This window comes from Xenopus tropicalis, chromosome 6, assembly GCF_000004195.4.
Source record: "Xenopus tropicalis strain Nigerian chromosome 6, UCB_Xtro_10.0, whole genome shotgun sequence".
NCBI lineage: Eukaryota > Metazoa > Chordata > Amphibia > Anura > Pipidae > Xenopus > Xenopus tropicalis.
This window is the reverse complement of record NC_030682.2, coordinates 103,220,785-103,241,185: the sequence shown is the minus strand read 5'-3', so window position 1 is coordinate 103,241,185 and position 20,401 is coordinate 103,220,785. Positions and strand designations below refer to the sequence as shown.

At 37.9% G+C, this 20,401-nt stretch overlaps 1 protein-coding gene across 4 annotated transcripts in view; it reads left to right on the top strand.

Annotated features, from left to right (window-relative positions):
* ldlrad4 (low density lipoprotein receptor class A domain containing 4) overlaps positions 1-20,401 on the top strand; it is a 242,598-nt gene that overhangs the window by 101,690 nt on the left and 120,507 nt on the right. For all 4 annotated transcript variants that reach the window (XM_004915257.4, XM_018095031.2, XM_004915258.4 and 1 more), the window contains one exon: positions 6,337-6,477. In XM_004915257.4, coding sequence (XP_004915314.1) covers positions 6,337-6,477 — 141 coding nt within the window. The remainder of the gene's footprint in view (positions 1-6,336; positions 6,478-20,401) is intronic.

The following is a 20,401-nucleotide window of genomic DNA, read 5'->3' as shown; positions in this document are numbered from 1 at the left end:
GGCCTTCTCCAGCTGCCTGCAGGCTTTACAGCTTTATTCCTTAGGCTTGCATAGCTGGGAGAATATGCAGGGTGGCTCTTAGCACATCACTTTGCATTCCAGGTTTGTAGTGCTAACAATGTGTAGATGAGAGTGCATCTTAGAGCTGGGTTATTGCTAAGATTGCAATTATAGAATCAAAACAAGCCAAGTGTACTATGTCACCTTCTAACAATGTGGATGTGCTTGTGGCCCTAGTAAACAAACTGCAATATATAAAACCAGTATGACAGGGCACATGCCTGTGAGAGCAGTGAGCAAATTTCAATTTCAAACCCATGTTTTTTCCAACAATGTAGCCTTTTTTTCTGAATTCTGGCATCATTGCAAAGGGGCCATGCTCTTGATGCAATTGCATTGCACTTACGGAAACTGCATCCAATTCGCCAACATTGATGCAACTGCTTTTGCCCTTTGTCACAAATATTTTCAAAGTCTGTCTGTTGTAATTTCCGGTGTTCTGTGTGTGAGTGACGCGTGTGCCCTTTTCTTTCAGTTGACTCAGAATGCAGAGTGAAGGTGGTAGGTGCAGCAGTGCAACTATTTGGAAGTACTGTAAGTGATTTTATACTCAACTGACTGCAGAGAAAGTAGGGGACCGCAACTACATGTATTTTTATTCCAACATCAGCACATTTATGAATTCTAGTTGCCGAATGGCTGCTATGTGTATGTTCAGATTTTTGCTGTACAGACCCCATGCAATTTGTTAAAAAAAGTTCATTATAGTTTGGTTTCAAGTGATGTTCCAGAAGCCTGCCTGCTGTGATGGGGCTTAATTATTCACTTTTATTTAACTTATTAGTATTGGATACTTGTTTGGAGCAACTGGTCATCAAATAAGGAAGGAAATGGGAATCGCAACAGTTGCCCTAGGGCCTCCTAAATGTTATATCTGACCCTGGCTGTGTTTAAATTAGCGTAATTACTACCTATGCCACTGAAATGTAAATATCTAAGTACAACTTGGCTTTCTGCTTTTATATAGTCATGGAACTCCTAATGACTTATAATATTCTTATATTTTACAATAGGGGGGTACATTATTCATTAAATAGTATAATTATAGTGAGTATAGTTGTAACCCACAGAGGCTAATTTACTGCCCTTGGTGCTAAATGCACCAATTCAGTTATCCATAGCAACCAGTTTGAACTGTCTTTGTAGCTTTGAGTCATAGGCATCAGAATTGGGAGGGCCAGGAGGGTGGTGGCCTCTCCAGAATTTTTCTCTCTGGTTCCAAAAGATGATATGGATGGACAACCAGGTGGCAAAAAAAAGTTACCCATTGGCCCCCACCCAAAATGATCTTCAGAGAGTAATCACGCATCTCTGCTTCATCTGTGATTTCTTTATCGCGTGTACAGTAATTGTTAGAAAACATTCAAAATCGTGTGTCGTGTGCAGTATAATCATTTTCTTTACATTCCTGTATCAGAGATTAATCATAATCTCAAGAGGGGTTTGCAAGTTTAATAGGCATAATAATGAAACAATATTTTTGTTTGGCTTTCCTGAAGCTCACATTACATATCTGCATGAGACACTTATCTCCATAATAATTTCATTGGAATCAAAGTAAAGACATAGAAACAGATGGCTTGTCTTTGGCAGTGCATCGTCTCCAATCATATCTTTTACAGCGCAACAGGGATTTTGATATGAAATAATTAAGTACCTAACAATAAATGTATGCTGTTTAATAGTTGTCCTTTTAATTACACACACGTTGCCACCATAATGCAGTGATTTGGAGAGGAGTCAGAATGGCACGTTTCATCATACGCTTGGAGTTTTATTGTCGGATGCTTATGTAACAGCAAATGCCTTTAGGATGGGAGAATTAGCATGTGACTGCTTGTGTTCAATTGCCCATTATGAGCAAGTGAAAGGAGCAGACATTATTTTAATTTTGTAACACAAAAAGAGCTAGACATCATTTCTAAAGGGGCTGTAATCTTTTCATCTTCAGCTCTTAACAGAAAGAGGAATCAAATCACCATCTGACCATTGCTAACTGGCACTTAAAAATGATGGTCGTAGACGCACTGTGTGTCGTAGCAAATTTTATGCTGAGGATAATGGCCATTCTGGTTTATCTCTTCTCTTTCTTGTCTCAAATTCATATTTTTTCATACTCCTGCAGCACTGGGCTCACTGCTTAATAGCATGTGCTTTAATACCCGGCACTCAAGAACAACCCAGTGTGCATGTGCAGTGTCCCACTTTAAAAATGGAAAGCTGTACTGCTATGGATGTGACATTTAGGAGGTGATATTGGCCTAAATGCTAAAGCAACATATGGGGACCTAGTATGAAACCCAGTTAGATATTCATTTGTAGGATCACGGCAATTTGATTGTTACCAAAATATTTCATATATACTTAAGCTTACCAGATTTTCAAATTGAAATTCAGGACCGCTTACAGATGTGCTGCATGTTGCACAAAATTGTTCATATGCTGCACCTATTCTCTTTATTCAGTATCTAGTGGCATAAAGTCTGAAACAACTGGACTTTTCTGAGTTTTTCTTGAAAATGTTTCACCAGTCATCTGAGTGGCTTCTTCAGTTCAAATGACTGGTAGGGAATTCCCCCGTATTTAAACCCTTGAGGGTAGACAGTCACAGACATCCAATCACAATGGTTCCATTGAACTTATTCAGTTAGGTGTTAGCTGAAACTGACAGGTACAAGAAGGTATGATCCAGTCACAATGGTACCATGGTTCTCATTGATGCAGGCATTAATCCTTCAAAGTACATGACTGAAAGTGTGAACTGTTGTGAAACCGCCAGGGTAAGGATGTCAAAGCGGCATTGTATGTTGATGACAAGCGGTGTCGCAGGCCCCCTCCTCTGTTCAGGGATGGTTTTTCCAGAACAAACTTCATTGGTTGGTTCTTTTCGTTGGTTTGAAAAACGTGAAGTCACTGAATGAAATATGATTGGCTGTTGTTGGCTCCACCCAGTTTTTCTAACAATTATATGGTAAAAAACACTGTGCAAAGTTTAGGGACCCTGGTTTTAATAGTGTCTAGATGGCAGAAATTTAAATTTCCCCACTGAAAGTCAATGAGTGACATCTGATTGGCAGTTGGAGGCTCTGTCCACTGCAGTTACCCAGTACTAACTCTGCAAAGTTTAGGGACCCAAGGATTAGTTAAATAATGGCAGCAGTTTAAATTTAAACCAATAAAAGTCAATACATGAATTCTGATTGGTGGCTGGTGGCCCCACCCCCTTTTTCTAACCTTGCGTTGAAGTCACCCAGTTACAAAATGTGCAAAGTTTGGGCACCCTGGCTTAAATAGTGTGAGGATGACAGCATTTCATATTTAAGCCAATTAAATTGATTGGATAAAATCTGTTAGTGGCCCAATCCAATTTTACTATTTTTGAACTGCAGTCCCCCAGTGACCAACTCTGCAAAGTTTGGGGGCTCAGGCATAAAAATTGTGAGACTGACAGCATTTTACATTTCACCATTAAAAGTAAATAGGTGAAATGTGATTGGCTGTTGGTGGCTCCAGGCTCCGGCCACTATTTCAATTTATTTTACTTTGAACGGCAAATACCCAGTGACTAACTTTGCAAAGTTTAACAACATTAGAATTAAAATTTCAAAGCTGTAAGTGTGGCAGCAGTTTGAAAATCTTCCCTGTCAAAGTAAATGGGAAAATTGGGGTGTTCAGAGCAGCGTCACAAAAAGACGGGGTTGGGATCGCTTAGAAAAGCACAAGCAACTTACTCTGCTATAGGGTGAAGAAGTGTGAAGAGTTTGGGTGTTGTATCCCTAAACCTGTAGGAGGAGTAGCGTTTAGAAAATGGGGGGATGGGGGGGCTAAGAAGAAGTAGAAGCATAAGAACAACATAACTAGAGTAGTCTGAATTTGTTAGAAAGCAGTCGGTTATTTGTTATTCTGTAGTATGCTGCCTAGACTAATCTGCCATTTTTAAATAGAGATATTTATAGATTATATGTATATTCCTTGACACAGAAGTAGAATTCTTACTCCCTCCTCCAACGCTTCCAATGGATTTTTTGAGCTGTCAGATAAAACTATTAATATCCTATTTATAACATACGATTGCGTGGGAAGAGAAGCTCTGTACTGAGTTAAATTGTAGGGAAAATGTACCATTGCACTGCTTTTATAAATTTCTTACATGATACCATTTATTTTCTGGCAATAATAGCCATATTTTGAAGCATGCACTCCTCCAATAGTAAATGACAAGTTACAACAGGTAAAAATGCAGAAATATAACTTGCTTAAATATACAGTAAATATACAGTGTGTAATGCCATTTCTTCTAACTCTACCCAGTGCAGGTTATTCAGATGACAAGTTAGCATCCAATTCATCATAAAGTATTTCCAAGCATAGAACAGGATTATTTTCAGAAAAATATTCTTCTATTTTTTGAAAGGTGCTATCAGATTCCATTAGTCCTTCAGGTGTAAACCTTATTATGACTTTATTTTGCTCAAAAATGTATCCAATTACCTTTCTCTGATATACCTCAATTCTTCTGCACTTCTAAAATAAATGGAAAAATCTGCTATGTGAACTACATTTGGTGCAAGCATCGCACCTAGATGAGTGCATTATAGCCAGGGTATACGGTGAATAGCAGTATTGATGCATACATCTTAGAGTAAGTAATTATGTTTTATTATTAATTATATATTTTATATATATAGTTTAGTGTTGGCCTCCCTGGTCGCCTCATCCAACACAGGAATATTGGCATGCCATTTTGAAGTAGCTTTTTTAAATAATGATGACAGAAATTTTACCAAAGACATACAAAACCAAACTAGTTAAAGCACACCTCCCAACATTTGAAAAATGGAAAGAGGGACAAAAAGTAATGGCGTGCGTAGCATGGTGAACATTTTTTGACCACACCCATTTTTTTGCAACCACACCCCCTAAATACCTCTCCCATTTTACAAAATTTGTCAGGTTATTTGAACACATTTCTGGGGGTTTTGGGGTCTTGTTTTATGTGTTATTACAATTTTGCTATAAAATGTGAAATTTCCTTTAGGCTGCAAGTGTCAGTTCCCCCAAGAGCCCTGTTTAGCGTATTAGTTACAGTTGTATCTAAGTGCAGGTGTTGCCTGTTAACTTTCTGGGTTCTCTGCCAAAAGCCCACTTTAAATAATTAAGTCTGAGAAACAATGTATCTAAGGCTAGTGCCACACCATGTGTATGGCGTATATTTTCGGCAAGCCAAAAAATGCTTGCCGGGAATACGAACCATACACTCCTATCTGTTTCAGCACCCGATTGAATGGAATACGCTCGGGTGCAGGCACATGTAGCTGATATCCGCGTAAAAACCTGCGAAAATGCAGTCTCATGTTTTTATGTGGATTTCAGCTACATGTGCCTGCCCGGGAGTATTTCATTCATTCCGGTGCAGGAACAGGTAGGAGCGTATGGTGTGTATTCTCGGCAAGCGTTTTTTGTCACATGAGCCTAAGTGCAGGTGTGGCTTGTTAAGATTTCTGGGCTCTCTGCCAAAAGATACTTTTTAATGAGTTTGTATCTTTCTTAGCATTTAGTGCAGGAGATCAAAGGGAAATTAGGGACTTTTCAGTAAGAATCTGGGACTGCGGGCTGACCTGTTAAAAGGACTGTCCTGCCAAATCGGGACAGTTGGGAGGTATGCTTAAATTGAAGTATTTTAAACTATGTCAGAGTACAGCATGCATGTTTCTATGATGCGGCCAAACTTCACATGCACAAGTCATCTGAATATCCCAAAATACTTTTAAAGGTGTTTGAGCTAAAGGAGGTACACTGGAATTCCATTCTATTATGGTCTGAACATTGACTGATATGTTCTTTTACAAGATTTTTATGGTTTCCATATACTACTTTATATGTCATTACTGATCAGCACCACAGTACTACTACAGGTATCGGACCCCTTATCCGGAAACCCGTTATCCAGAAAGCTCCGAATTACGGAATGCCCGTCTCCCATAGACTCCATTTTAATCAAATAATTCAGAATTTTAAAACTGATTTCCTTTTTCTATGTAGAAATAAAACAGAACCTTGTAATTGATCCCAACTAAGATATAATTAATCCTTATTGGATGCAAAACAATCTTATTGGGTTTAATTAATGTTTTATTGATTTTTTAGTAGACTTAAGGTATTGAGATCCAAATTACGGAAAGACCCCTTATCTGGAATACCCTTGGTCCCGAGCATTCTGGATAATGGGTCCTATACCTGTACTAATTTCTGTTTGGTTTTGTCATTCTTTTCCAGAGTGCAAGTTCACCTGCACCAGTGGCAAATGCTTGTATGTTGGTTCTCTGGTCTGTAACCAGCTGAATGATTGCGGGGATAATAGCGATGAAGAAAATTGCCCCCTGGTGACAGAACATCCTCCGCCGGGTATATTCAACTGTGAGTAGAATATTCATCACCTCTTCAGCTGAAGCCTTGTTTTGTTTTCTTTGCTTTGTTGCTTTGTTGATTTTATCAAATGCATAGGGGTGCAAAATAATACATTATTTGACTTTGTTGGGCCATTGCAGTGCAACGTATTGCCAGTTGAACTTGTAGGAGGTGAAAAAAACAGATTTGTTTATTTCAAGATATCTTTCAAATATTTTTGAGATTTGGGCTAAAATTGGACTTTTATATCAAACTTTAGTATAATTAGTACATTTCCTAAAACAGTGTTGAGGTAATCCATTGCTGTTATCAGTACAATATTAAACTTATTGATTATAATTTTCTAAAATAGGGGTAATACATTGCAGTTTTCTTTAGTTTTCTACAAAAAACTCTCTCTGATCTATTTTTATCTTTTCTACAGAGTATATAAATTGGACATCATTTAATTACATTTTGACAAGTTATGTTTCTGTCTCTAAGAAAGTAGAGGAGTAGCAGCTTGTCAGTACCCCATGTCTCAGCATAGTTCAGCCTTCCAGGCACTATAGTATAAACTGATTCTTGTAGACAGGGTGTGCTAACTCTGTACTTACAGACATGGACTCTATGATGCCTCTTTTGTGCCTGCCATTAATGCTATCTGTTTAAAAGTACAAAATGATTGTTTAAAAGTACGATTTGTCCATCAATGAAAACAGTCATTTCAAGCAATATTGTCTAGTTGAAGCTAAAGAAAACCTGTGGTAGTTGCCTGCTGGGCAACAGTACATTATATTTCAGTTACTTTCACTAAACACTTTCATTTTGGTGTTACTTTAATAAATATGCACAAGCGTTTGAAGTGTTCGAAATACAAAAAAAAAGCCAAAATTGGATTTTTGAGAAATTGGCTTCTATACGTGTATATTTACAGTAATTTTATTAATGCCAGAAAAGAAGATTTTCCAATTTTTTCAAAGAGTACACATTCCCTATTATAATGTAGATAGACATATTCTTGCAGGAGCATTTCACCCATTGTAATTCCTTTATTTATTAAGTGCAACAGCAGTTAGGTGAGAATTAACACCATTTATTAAGGGTAACTAAAGCCACTACTTGCACTTGAGTGGCATGAAGCACCAATGCACATTGCCAGGCTGTTTAGATGATTCAGACAATGTGCTTATTAATGAGGGTTCCCCAGCGGCCTATGTAGCACACAACATTTTTGCACAGAGATTATTAGTGAAATTTTACATTGTACACTGCACTTGAGTGCCTAAAGGAGCCTTAATGTTGTTTCTCTTTCTACATCTTACAGTGCATTGGCTTATCTGCAACTGGGTTGCCATTCGGCCAGAATTTTGCCGGGCTATCTGGTAAAACATCTGCCAGGGGCTTAATTTTAGCCTCTGGCCCGTGAACCTAAGCACTTGGCCCAGTCTCCCCTTTTTCCTTCCCCAATCTCCCCTCCCTAGCTGTTGGCATCATCGCTCTATTTCTTTTGACATCACCCGCCCATCGGCACACCCCTATTTACATCATGACCTGCCCTCTTCTGTCATCGCCCCTGGCCAGCTGGTAAGAAGAATTTTAAAAGCTAAGCATTCTGTTTGCTGTCCACCAATTAGTTAACGATCAACAAAATGGTCCCTTGTTCTAGGATATAAAATATTTTCAGCTGTAGGAAGTACAGACAAAACTGCTAGGCAGACAATGAGAAGAAGTAGGTCCTTGCTTGCCATGTTGCTCGTGCATGGGCTGTTCGTCGTCTCTTTCCCTTTGTAAAGCACTTTGCTGGATGACTGCTCTTACTGAGAGAATTTTGTAAGATGTAAATGTGTCTCCTCCGCTGTTTTCTTGGAAATGAAATTCCTCCTGGACTCGCTATTTATAGATGAACTCTGTTTGCTCCTGAAGCCGCTGGTTTTACCTCAGCGAATGGAAAAAAAACAATCGATAACTTCAACTTCAAGCAGCACAAATGGATTTTAGTGAAATGCTATTGTGGATTTTCTCGCATCTGTTCTACCTAATGAAAAGTCACTTTGAGTATATGGATTTTAAATGTTGAATAAGCGCAGAAAGCATAACTTTTGTTTTTCCCTTATTTATTTTGCATCTCACCATTGAAAGCCAAAAGCAATTATTTGTCAGATGTGTTATTAACCTTAAAGTAGAGCTTTCAAATGTTCTATAGTCTTAAGTAATCGTATTTTGGCTGCTGGCAACTGCCTTACATTTGAGTATTATTTGTAGAATAAATGATGATTCTGAAGTACTGTGCTGTTGCAGTAGGAAAAGTGGGGGAAAACACTGGTGGTACTGCAACTAATGATCTAATAAACCTTTTTTTAGTAATTTTTTCTTTAGCAATCCTTCAACAACGTAGGGTTTATTTGCGAGGGAACCACTGTTGCAGTCATCAGATGCAGTCATTGCATGTACTGATGCTGTGTAGGTTGCCTTGATTAACTCTTCAGGCTGATAAGCCTGTCACGGATGCACCCCTGTTATGACACCACCCAGCCCCCACAGCATCCGCCCCCCAGAATGGCAACCCTAATATGTCAGTCATTAACGGTAGGCTAGCATAAACATGCCATCCCTAGCACATATTGCTGTCATACGCCATTGTGTCCACTTGTATATGTATTGACGAAGGGGAACAATCAAGCTAACACTTTGAAAGGTTACAGTAGCTCCAGGGTTCCCACTGCAGGCTGTATCAATACACTCAGCACACATGTACCTAAAGAACACGCAAACGTAATTGTGACATTGAGTGCATTTGTGTCGAATTTACAGCAAAAGGTAACAAAATTTCAGGTGCCATGTGAAAAGTGCAATTGTTTGATGCAATTTGCTATGTTTTTTACATAGATTGCAGAGTTTTTCATCCTTGGGCCACGTGATTTGCATCTGTTTCTCCATTTCCTCATTGCTGCTGATTCTTTCTTTTTTAAGGGATTTGTCTTCTCGTGTCTCTTTTCCTTATCACTAGTGAAGAACCTGTGCAGATTCCTAGTTACTTGCTATATGATATTTATTTTACCATTTTCCCCCAGCTATCACAGGTGTTGTGAAGCTGAACATGTAGTTTCCCCCTAAACCACAATGTCAATCTCGTCTTATTAGAATTCCCCCACTGAAAGATGACTCTCAGAAAGGTGCAGGAGTGCTTCATGGCATATATATTTGTTTAAAACTAACAGGCATTAGTCTTGAGTTTATTATGGACTGATAGAAATATTCATTTGGTAACAATGATTCATCCTGTAATTAAAGGGAACCCCTCCTTAATGGTAATGTATAATTTATTTGTTTGTTACAGTTGACTCAGACAGTCTTGTTGTTGGATTTTAGGGTTCCCTTTAGGTTTTTGAGGAGAATAAAGAATGTATGATTAATAAATGTGTAAAAGCTTACTTCTTATGACCACGATGGACCTTCCATCACTTGTGGGAGGGAGTGAAGGCTGGCAAGTAAAGAAATAATATGGCAGCTCTTATACTGAATATAACACATGGAATATGTGAAGAAGAAATATTCTGTTAAGCCAGTAAGCTTTTCCCTTACATTCTCTATTTAATGAGCTTGGAATTTGTTGAACTGGGACTGTTCCACTTATGTAGAAATGTTCTTGCCTGTGTTTAATGTGTTTTCTGTTTCATTTTCTTCCTTTGACTTTCAATGAGGCCCAAATTTGTAAGCTTCTTAAAACCTTTAAAAAAAGCATGTTTTTGCTACTGAAAGTGAGCGTAGCCTCTGATATAGCCATTGCTAGTTTTTTATTCTGGCCCATATGTCCCCCTGAGGACTTCCGCTAAAGTTTAAAGAACCTTGCCACAAAAAGTCAACTAGAAAGATCACATAAATCAAATGGAGTAAAAACTGAATCTGCCTTGGCATAAAGTGATGGTGCATGTTCTAATGGCAAATAAGGAACAATCTCTTTGCCCAGTGCTTGTGCTTTTCATAAAACCTATACAATCTATTATTTTTAATGCCCAGGAACTGGGATTTTACTGATAAGGTTCTTTTTTTTTTTTTAATTTTGATCTTAAGTCTACCAAAAAAAATGTAGTTAAATGAATTAAGTTAAATGAACCCATCTGATTTCTACTAATTTAGGTGCAAGTTTAAGGTTTTTTATTATTATTGTTTATTCTTACAGTGAAACTATTTAAAAATGTTTATCTGCTTAAAGATCCCATATCTTTATGCAGTTTTTTGTAGGAACTATTACATTATATTGACTTGCTAGAGCATTTGTGGTTTCCATTCTACCAAAGCCACAACACATTTTGTGCTTTTCACTGTTTATGTGACATGCTGTGGAATATTTGAGAGATATAACACATATTAAATGAAATGCCAAACACCAGGAGACCAATGTCTTAGATTTGCAACTTCTTAGAAAGCAGTATATAAAATGTAGGTCATACCATTATGTCTGATACAGGGGACAGCTGTCTCTGAATAGCTTACATAAGGGTACCCTGCCAGACTTGGCTATGCAAAGTGTACAGTTGGGTATACTAAAGCCTTCAAGTGATCATTTTGTATGTGTGTGTTAATTTAACTGGGTAGAATATACATGGCATGTTCTTTTGCTTGTTAATGATTAAAGTCATTTTATACAGTATTTCAAAATCCTCTGGCGACTTTAGCTGACAAGTCTATGAATGTATTAAATGTATAGTGTGTTGGGAGTTCAGACTGTTGCATATTCCTTCCTCCTTCGGAGCAAACTTGGCCTCCTCCCCACTCTGGTTTCAATGTCCCCCGCTAATATTTCATCACTTTCAAAATAAAAAAAGAACAGTCTGCTTTTATTTATTTAAAAATGGAAATGTTTTTATAAAGCTGAATTATGACCAGAAAGAGACAAAATAAAAATGTGTCTCCCTGGCAAATTCAGTTAATCACAGAGAAAAGCTATGGTAAGCCTTATGGTAATCTGAGGGATGAAAGCAAATGCTGGTGATGAATATTATATACATCTATAGGTATCATGTTTTTTGAAGAAGTGAAGAAGCTAATAATTTTCAAGACATATGCAGTCTGCAGAATGTTATTGGATCCTAATATCATAGAACAAATATTTCGGACCACACAAAATTAAATTCAATTTGTGAACAAAGTGGTTTTAGGTTTTCTTTAGCTATTGGTTTCTTTACTGACATTTCTTTATAAACTGGTAGCTTCACGGTTCCGAAGTGATACCACCCTACTGTGTTTTCTTCTGTTTCACCCTTCTATTTAAAAAATGTATGTTTTACATACTGCTGTATCTTACTGCAAAAATAATATCTGCCTATTTCTAATTTGCGTGATAAAGAACATAGCATATACAAGCAATATAGTGCCAGTTGTGTAAAATGTTATTGTTTGTGAATCTGTTTTTTAAAAAGAGGTTATGGAGAATAAAGTTGTCAAATTGTAGTCCTTAATGAAGAAAAGACTATGATAAAGAAGAGTTCAAGAAAATCAATAAGAGCCTTTAGGTGAGGTGGAAGAACAAAATAAATTGGGGCAATTCCTGAAAAGAGATCCTGAAAGGCACACATCTGTTTTAGCTATAATATAAACTTTGACAATTTGCCTATACACATTAATTGCCTCCGTGTCTTTCTAAAGCAAAAACAAACTTTTTTACATGTTATGTAAACTGTGTAAGTTTAGGGGCCCAATGATCTTGCTTGCTTGAAAAAAAGGCAAAAAGCAAAAAAAAAAATATTCCTGAATTCAGTTGATCTCTGCATTGCTCAAATCTTCACCAGCATTCATAAAACCTGCTTTTAGGTAGCCTCACATTGTATTTAATGTATTTGGGGCTAAAGTTCTTACTGCTTCTTACGGTATTTCGTGTATTTGTGGTGCCACTACCCAATGTCTCTCACTTTATTTTATTTATTTTGGATCTGGAGTTATTGTTCATAGAAGTCAACCTACCATTATTTACAAGTGCATACTGTGTGTATATATCTATATGTCCTGTACTATTCAAGTTAATTTAGGGTTAATAGAACATGGGGCAGTTATGGGACAGTGTTTTTTAGCTGGAGAGAAACACCTGAAGTCACCCTAAATTATTGGGAGGCAGTATAAGCAGTTTTGCCTGTTTACCACTCTCTAAAATTTAGGACAGTACCAGCAGTGCTATTAGCCCATGGGTGCATTAACATTTCAGGCAGCTGAATTAGAGGTTTCAGGGAACTGCTATCTTGTTACCCATTGTTCTGCTGATAGGCTGCTGGCAGAAAGGGAAGGGTGATATCACTCCAACTTGCAGCACAGCATTAAAGAGTAACTAAAGTTTTCAGAGCATGTCACATGGCTGTGGCCACCTGGGAAAGTAAGGCAATGCCTCCACATGTCAAATTTACAAAATATGTTTGCTGTTTTAGAAAACGTACTTCAGTGCAGAGTTCTGCTGCAGAAGCTCTATTAACTGATGTGTTTAAAAAAACAAAACAAAACATGTTTTCCCATGACAGTAAATCCTGGCTAAATGAATAAACTGAGAAAAAAATCAGTGAAATAGAGTTGATTGAGACAAATCCTTTGGTTTTTTTTGGAATTTAGCAGCTTATACTCAACTATTTGTGTATCAGTTAACATATTCTAGCACAGTGCTGTCCAACTGTCCGCGACCCCCCTCTGTGTGGCCCCCCACCTGTCTGGCTGCTTTGATGGCTTACCTTTGAGTAAGTATTAGGGCTCTGGCACACGGGGAGATTAGTCGCCCGCGCCAAAACTCCCTGTTCGCGGGCGACTAATCTCCGCGATTTGCGCCGCCGCGTCTGCGACTTACATGTTCGCCGGTGGGATGGCAGGGGTAGGCAACTCGGGGAGATTAGTCGCCCGCGAACAGGGAGTTTTGCCGCGGGCGACTAATCTCCCCGTGTGCCAGAGCCCTTAAATGGTATCAGTACTGAGATTAACTGGCCCCCTGCATGGTTCTCACCTCAGATTCAGGCTGTAATCCCTCTGTATTGTTTAAAAATGTAATCCCCTGTGTTTTTCACACCTTTTAATACCTGCATTGTTCACCCCCTGCAGTGTTCACACCTCAGGCTCAGACTGTAATCACTCCCATTGTTCACTTCTTCACACCTCAGACATAGGTACTGTAGGCAGAGTATGGCACATACAGCCAGCATAGGGCAGGTAGAGTATGGCACACACAGGCAGCATAGGTCAGGGAGGGTATGGCACACACAGGAAGGGTAGGGCAGGCAGAGTATGGCACACACAGTCAGGGTAGGGCAGGCAGAGTATGGCACACGCAGGCAGGGTAGGGCAGGCAGAGTATGGCACACAGAGGCAGGGTAGGACAGGCAGAGTATGGCACACACAGACAGCATAGGACAGGCAGAGTGCTGCCTGTGTGTGCCATACTCTGCTTGCCCTATGCTGCTTGTGGGAGATGAACCTGGCAGGGGTTTGTTGTGGGAGTTTGTTAGCAGTTGGAAATAGCCATTAAATGGTCCCTAAGGTGTGTAATTATGTACTGGGGGTTGCTCTGCTATCCACAGGGGAGGAGGAGGCATATGGAATTTAAGGGTATATCTTAATATGACATAATTCTTTCACATATGAATGATGGTTGATATCCCCACAGTAAGGACCAAGCATTTGGGATTTTGCTGTGCTACCACCATTGTGATAAAATAGGTGTGGTTTGAAGTGGGTGTGGTTTCAAAAAGGGGAGTGGTCAAAACTGGCTTCCATTAGCGGCCCTCCACCATGTATGCTAGAGAAATTCCGGCCCTCGGCACCGTAGAAGTTGGACAGCACTGTTCTAGCATATACTCATGTTTTTTCTTGTTGCATAAAAAAAAAACAATCACAAATGTTGATAAATCTGCTCTTAAGGGTGCTTTTACCAAAGACTCATACAGACAAATCTACTAATAGTAGATGCAATAAATTAAGGTGCAATAAGTAAAGTATATAACCCTCACTGAGCCATATATAAAGTATATAAGCCTCACTGAGCGATAAGTAAAGTATATATACATGGCAATGACTAATGGTAATGAGAAATCCACCATAACAGTAGACAGAAAATGTCACAATGTTCATCAAAAAAAGGTGACACAAAAACATGCAGTCCTCCCAATATGTGCCACTTTACATTAAAGTAAATTAATTATTTATTAAAGTAATTAATTTAGTCTTCTTTATGTAAATAAACAATGAAAAGAAAAATGCACTCCATATTTCTATACTTGGCTAAATGGAAATCTAGCAGGAGCCATTATTTCTCTTCTGTTTCCCCACAATATATTTGCATACTCGTCTACCTGTGTGCAATATCCATAGGCCTCTTTAAGGAAGCCACTTCAGCAGAGGCTCAGAGTCTGTTTCCAGCATGGATTGTAGCTAATAGCCCTCAGGCCAAAAACAGATTAAACAATATTTACCTGTATATAGAAACACAGAAATAATGAGGTAAAATGTGTATTTGATGAATAATCACTGCTTTACAAGGCCTGTGATTATGTTCCATCTTCTTTGGTGGTCCATAAAGGAGAATCTCCTCATCTAATGTCATGCCTATTCATTTTGTTGCTGATAATGATTATGGGGTTCCAGGGGACCTCTCTGATATTTGATGGGTTAAACATAAAGCTCATGCCCAAAGAATCAATAGAGAGCAGATGTTTCAGTCGGTCTGGTAGCTTTGTAGTTATGCTGAAACTAGACTTTCAATTGTTAGCTGTCATGTAGCCAGACACTTTGATAGTATTATGCTTAGCTCAGGTTTGAATATGTTTGCTGCAGATTGAAGCAAATTCCTAAATGTCTGATGAAAAACTCAGCTCAGCTCAGCTCAAGGAATACAGTTTTCAGACATTTATGCAGAGATTATGTATTTCTTTGTGTGTGTATATATATATAATATATATATATATATATATAAAGGCACAAACAATCAGGCACTCACGTCTCTCTGATGGGTCACAGATGCCTGGGTGCAGAATGTCAAAAGCATAAAGGATCTGAGAAAATATCCCGCACTCACAGGGCTTATGAAAATAAAAAACTTTTATTTACAAGTGACTAACGTTTCGGCTGACACAGCAGCCTTTCTCTTTGAAAGTTAGTCACGTTAGTCACTTGTAAATAAAAGTTTTTTATTTTCATAAGCCCTGTGAGTGCGGGATATTTTCTCAGATCCTTTATAATATATATATATAGATCCTTGAGAAAGGTCCTAATAAGGACCGAAACGTTGGTTTTAACAATATATCTACAATAAAAAAAATTTTGATGAAACATTGAAGGGTGTGCTGGCCACATGATTATTTTCTATATATATATATATATATATATATATATATATATATATATATATATATATATATATACACAGACAGTGAGCCACACACACAGGGACTTTGCACAAAATCACGTTTTTGCACGTTTATTGAGAAAAAAAGGTCCAACGTTTCGAGCACCAACTGTGCTCTTCCTCACGGACAAACCTGACAAAACTATATATGTATATACTAGAACAAAACAGAGCACACACTTCATTGAATCAGCTGCCCCGGATGGTGGCAAGAATTAGCAATAAAAGAACAGAGTGCCACACACACAGGTACAAGTCCCTGAGGAAGAGCACTGGTAGAACTCGAAACGTTGGATCTCTTTTAAATTTTTCTTAAAGTCCCTGTGTGTGCGGCACTCTGTTCTTTTATATATACAAGTCCAAAGGTATAATGGTGCACACCAGGGATCCTTTTAAAAAATAACTTTTATTAGTGCAAGGTACTGTTTTATTATTACAGAGAAAAAGAAATCATTTACAATTTTTTTTTAATTAATCACTTAAAATGAACATTATGGAAGATGGCCTACCCATTATTTGGAGCTTTCTGGATATTAGGTCTTCAGACTTCTTTGTTTTGATACAAAGGACCATAAACTCGTGGACTCTTTGACTTTCAGGCAAAAAACATGTTTTATTTTAAAGATAATGTAATTCAAAATAGAGAATACAATTATTGTGTGCTCTAAAGTTAATAACCATGTTTTGATCCATTATTACTAATGCAATGTAAATAGGGTAAATTGTTCAAATATTGTATTGTATGTGTGTGTATATATACACACACACACACACACACACACAATTTACTCATTTTAGAAGAAAGTTCTAGATTATTTTGTGTTGATGCGTAGCAAAGAGTTGTCTCTTACCGTGACAATAAATTTGCAAATAATATAATACACCAACGTACTGAATTTACATTTTGATTGTGGCTCGGCTTTTATGTGTTCTACATCAAGTGAAATTTATCTGGTGCTTTAAATATTTAGCAGTCTAGGAGAGATGTTAATGTAAGTCTGGCACTGCCATTGTGAGAATTACAACAATGATAGTTATTTGCAGCATCGGGTTACTGTTTCATAAAGGGTAGGGGAGATGGAATAGAGGAACTAAAATTGTTTGAATTGTTAGTGTTTGCCATCCGCCAGGCTGTGCCAGACAGATGGATCATGAATACTGTCTAGACGCACTCAGTGAAGCTGTGGTCTCTAAGGGCAGGCAGTGAGACTGTGGCTTATGTGACTAAGAAAAGTCAAGTCAGCTCTCCTGTAATCAGATCAAATCCATGGTGACTTTATACAGCATTAAACAGCGCTGTTCCTTTTATGCTAAATGTCAGCTGAAATTTATTTTGCTAAAATGACTTTGCATGTACTTTTGGGTGAAAAAGCAAATGTGCAATTATCTTATTAACTGATACTTGTGCTGACACCCAGTATAGCATATTTGTTATCCATTTTCTGTCCTAAATATTTAGCTTTTAAACGTTCTGTAGAAAATGGAAGAAAAATTGTTTAACCTGAATGCTACCAATGAATTTTCATTATCTCTTTCTCTCTCTATATATATATATATATATGGGTCTCTAAAAAATCAAGGCCATGGCTGTAAGGGCACTATGGCAGCATAACTCCATATTATTAAAATAACCCATTTCATTTATTGCTATTGGAGCTGTGCTTGTGTTCAAGCAATATATTTGCACCAGGTATACCCCGATTTCATTCCTATGTCACTCTGGCTCTTTATATTTGGAAAGATACCCAGTCCCTGATGATGAAGAGTTGCCCCACAGTATTATGCTTACACAACTGTACTGCACTGTAGGTATGGGTCAGCCATGTCAAGAGATCTGCATAACACTAGCCTTTAAGAAACGGAGGCATAAAATAATCACCAAACACTGGCAATTAATGGAACATTTTTTAATTGGTCCAGTGATGTTAGTCTGTCCTTTGCTTCAGTGTTGATAATAAATGCAAGGTGCACTTCAGTAGAAATAACATAAATGCTAGTTATACACTGAATGTTTGTGTGTGGGGGGATTGTTAATTGAGAAGCATTTCAAATTTGAATAGGTCCCTGGTAAGGCCTCACCTTGAGTATGCAGTGCAGTTTTGGGCTCCAGTCCTTAAGAAGGATATTATTGAGCTTGAGACAGTGCAGAGACGTGCAACTAAACTGGTTAAGGGGATGGAAGATTTAAACTATGAGGTGAGACTGTCAGGGTTGGGGTTGTTTTCTCTGGAGCTAAGACGCTTGCAAGAAGGCATGATTACCTAAGTCTGTAAAAGAAACAGAACTTCTCTTTCTTTTAAATACAAACAACCAAACAAACAAACATAGTACCAGAGGCCACTCCTTTAGATTTGATGAACTGAACTTGAAGCAGGGAAGGTTCTTAATGGTGAGGGCACTAAGGTTGTGGAGTATCGTTTCTAGTTGATGTTGTTATGGCAGATTCTATTAATGCCTTTAAAAATGGCTTGGATGATTTATGGACACATATAATATCGAAGACTACAGAGATATCAAGATCTACATTCTAGCATATTACACTCTGATATATCTGAATTTAAATTAGAGAATTTTTAAAATGTAAACACAATAATCATGGGTCTGAGAGTTACAAGAGTAAAAGAAACTGAGCCCTAATGTGTTTTAGCTGATTTACTTTCAGTTGTGCACATAAAAACAGTATTAGTTAGTTTGTTTTAGTGCTGATATTTATCTTAATCTAACCTTAAACTTACCATTACAATTGTTTTATGCGCTATTCAGTTTGTGTATGGTTGCCTGACAATCCCAAAAGATGTCCATATACTATGGATATTGGTTGGTTTATCTATTGGAAAATCCTACCTATTGAGGCACCATATCTGCCAATGCACTCTATATCGGCAGGTAAGTAGATGACGAGGAGCCACTACTGTTTGAACTGAATGAGGGGATAGAATAGAGTTACATTGGTTTCTATAGGCTAAAATATGGGTCCTGAAGACTGGTGAGTATGATAATCCATCTGATTGCTAGTTTTGTATATGCTTTCTATTTTTTGTTAGGTGCTTTGTGAGTACAGTAACAATTGTATAGAATGTAACCATAAGATGGAATGTTTGTGTTGTCTTGGTGACTAGGTTCCAGCCTGATCCCTATCATTGTGATGCTGACACTCATTGACATTGATCACAAGATTTTGTATGGTCTGGGATGAGCACTTCGGGTTTAAAATTTAGTTCACTTGGTGTTGGTGATGGGGAATGCTACATTGAAAAAGGGGACATGAGGTCCCCGAAACGTCTGTACCATCCTTACTGATTGCGCCTAATAAACCACTGCAGAGGCGGTTTTTGCACCAACATAAACGTGAATGATATCCATCTGTATTCGCATATACGTGTATATAATTTATGTATAGGGTTGCCACCTCTGCCGGCTTCTTTCTCTAGGCAGGTGGTGATATCACATGGGGTGGGGAGGGGCTGCTCTTTATTTAGCTTGTTTTTGTTTTGTTTTTTTTTCCAAAAAATTCCAGCCTTTTAGTGCACCTTATAAATACACACCCCAGACTTGTAAGTAACTTTAGGCGCAGTTGAAAAACGTTATATTTTTCTGAATACAACCGTTCTTCCCCTAAATCAGGGTGGTCCAAAAGGTAGACTGGGATCTGAACTAGTGACCAGTAGGTCACAGGGACCCAACATTGTAAAAAGTCTCTGTAAATACAGCCATATGCACTCACAGAAATGCTGCCCCTTTCTTCATGTACTCCTAACTGACACACAGTTCTAAAATAATATTAAATCTGGATATTAAAAAATAATAACATATCTGCTTTAATATATACATATTTTGCATTTGTTATATCTGTAATTCTAGCTATAAAGCATGCTGCTTTAGAGCGGAACTGTTTTGACTTTAAATGTAGTATGTTTTGTTCCCATTACAAGTGTTTACATTCTGTGGAACCTTGATTGTACTGAAAGCTTCCCTTGATCTTTCCCTTACCTGACCTGTTCTACCTATCAAGCAAATCCATGCAAGCTGTAGTGAAATGCGACTTTACAAATGTTTTTGTTCATCATGTACAGTACACATAGTTCTCCCCTCCCTTTTCTATTATGATTCCTGCTGAAACTAGTATGAAAATCATTTTATAATATTTTTTTGCAGACCTTTTATCTGTATTTGGAGCATTAGCAAACGTCTTTGTATTACATCAAGTGCGTCCCCAGATTTATTAGATGGCTTTTCACTTACATTTTATTTATATTTGATTAGGAATATGTCACAGTGAAGTAGTAGGACTTCTTTATAATGCTGCCGGCATGGGTTACTTTATAGTTTCCCCAACTTAGTTTCAGATACTTTGAAGATAGTTTGAAAACCAGTTACAAAAGAAAAAACACATCAAAACACATGAAAAACTGGGTTTCCCATGGAGTTTTGGGTGGGACCCCTTATAATGTGAATTGCTTTCTCCAAAAGAAAATAGTAAGATGCATGGTCCTTTGTCTTGTGGTATAGGGGCTATCATCCCTGGAGTAGTTTGGGATTTTTTGACGCAACCGTGACTGTTTCCTCGCACTGACTTTTCGC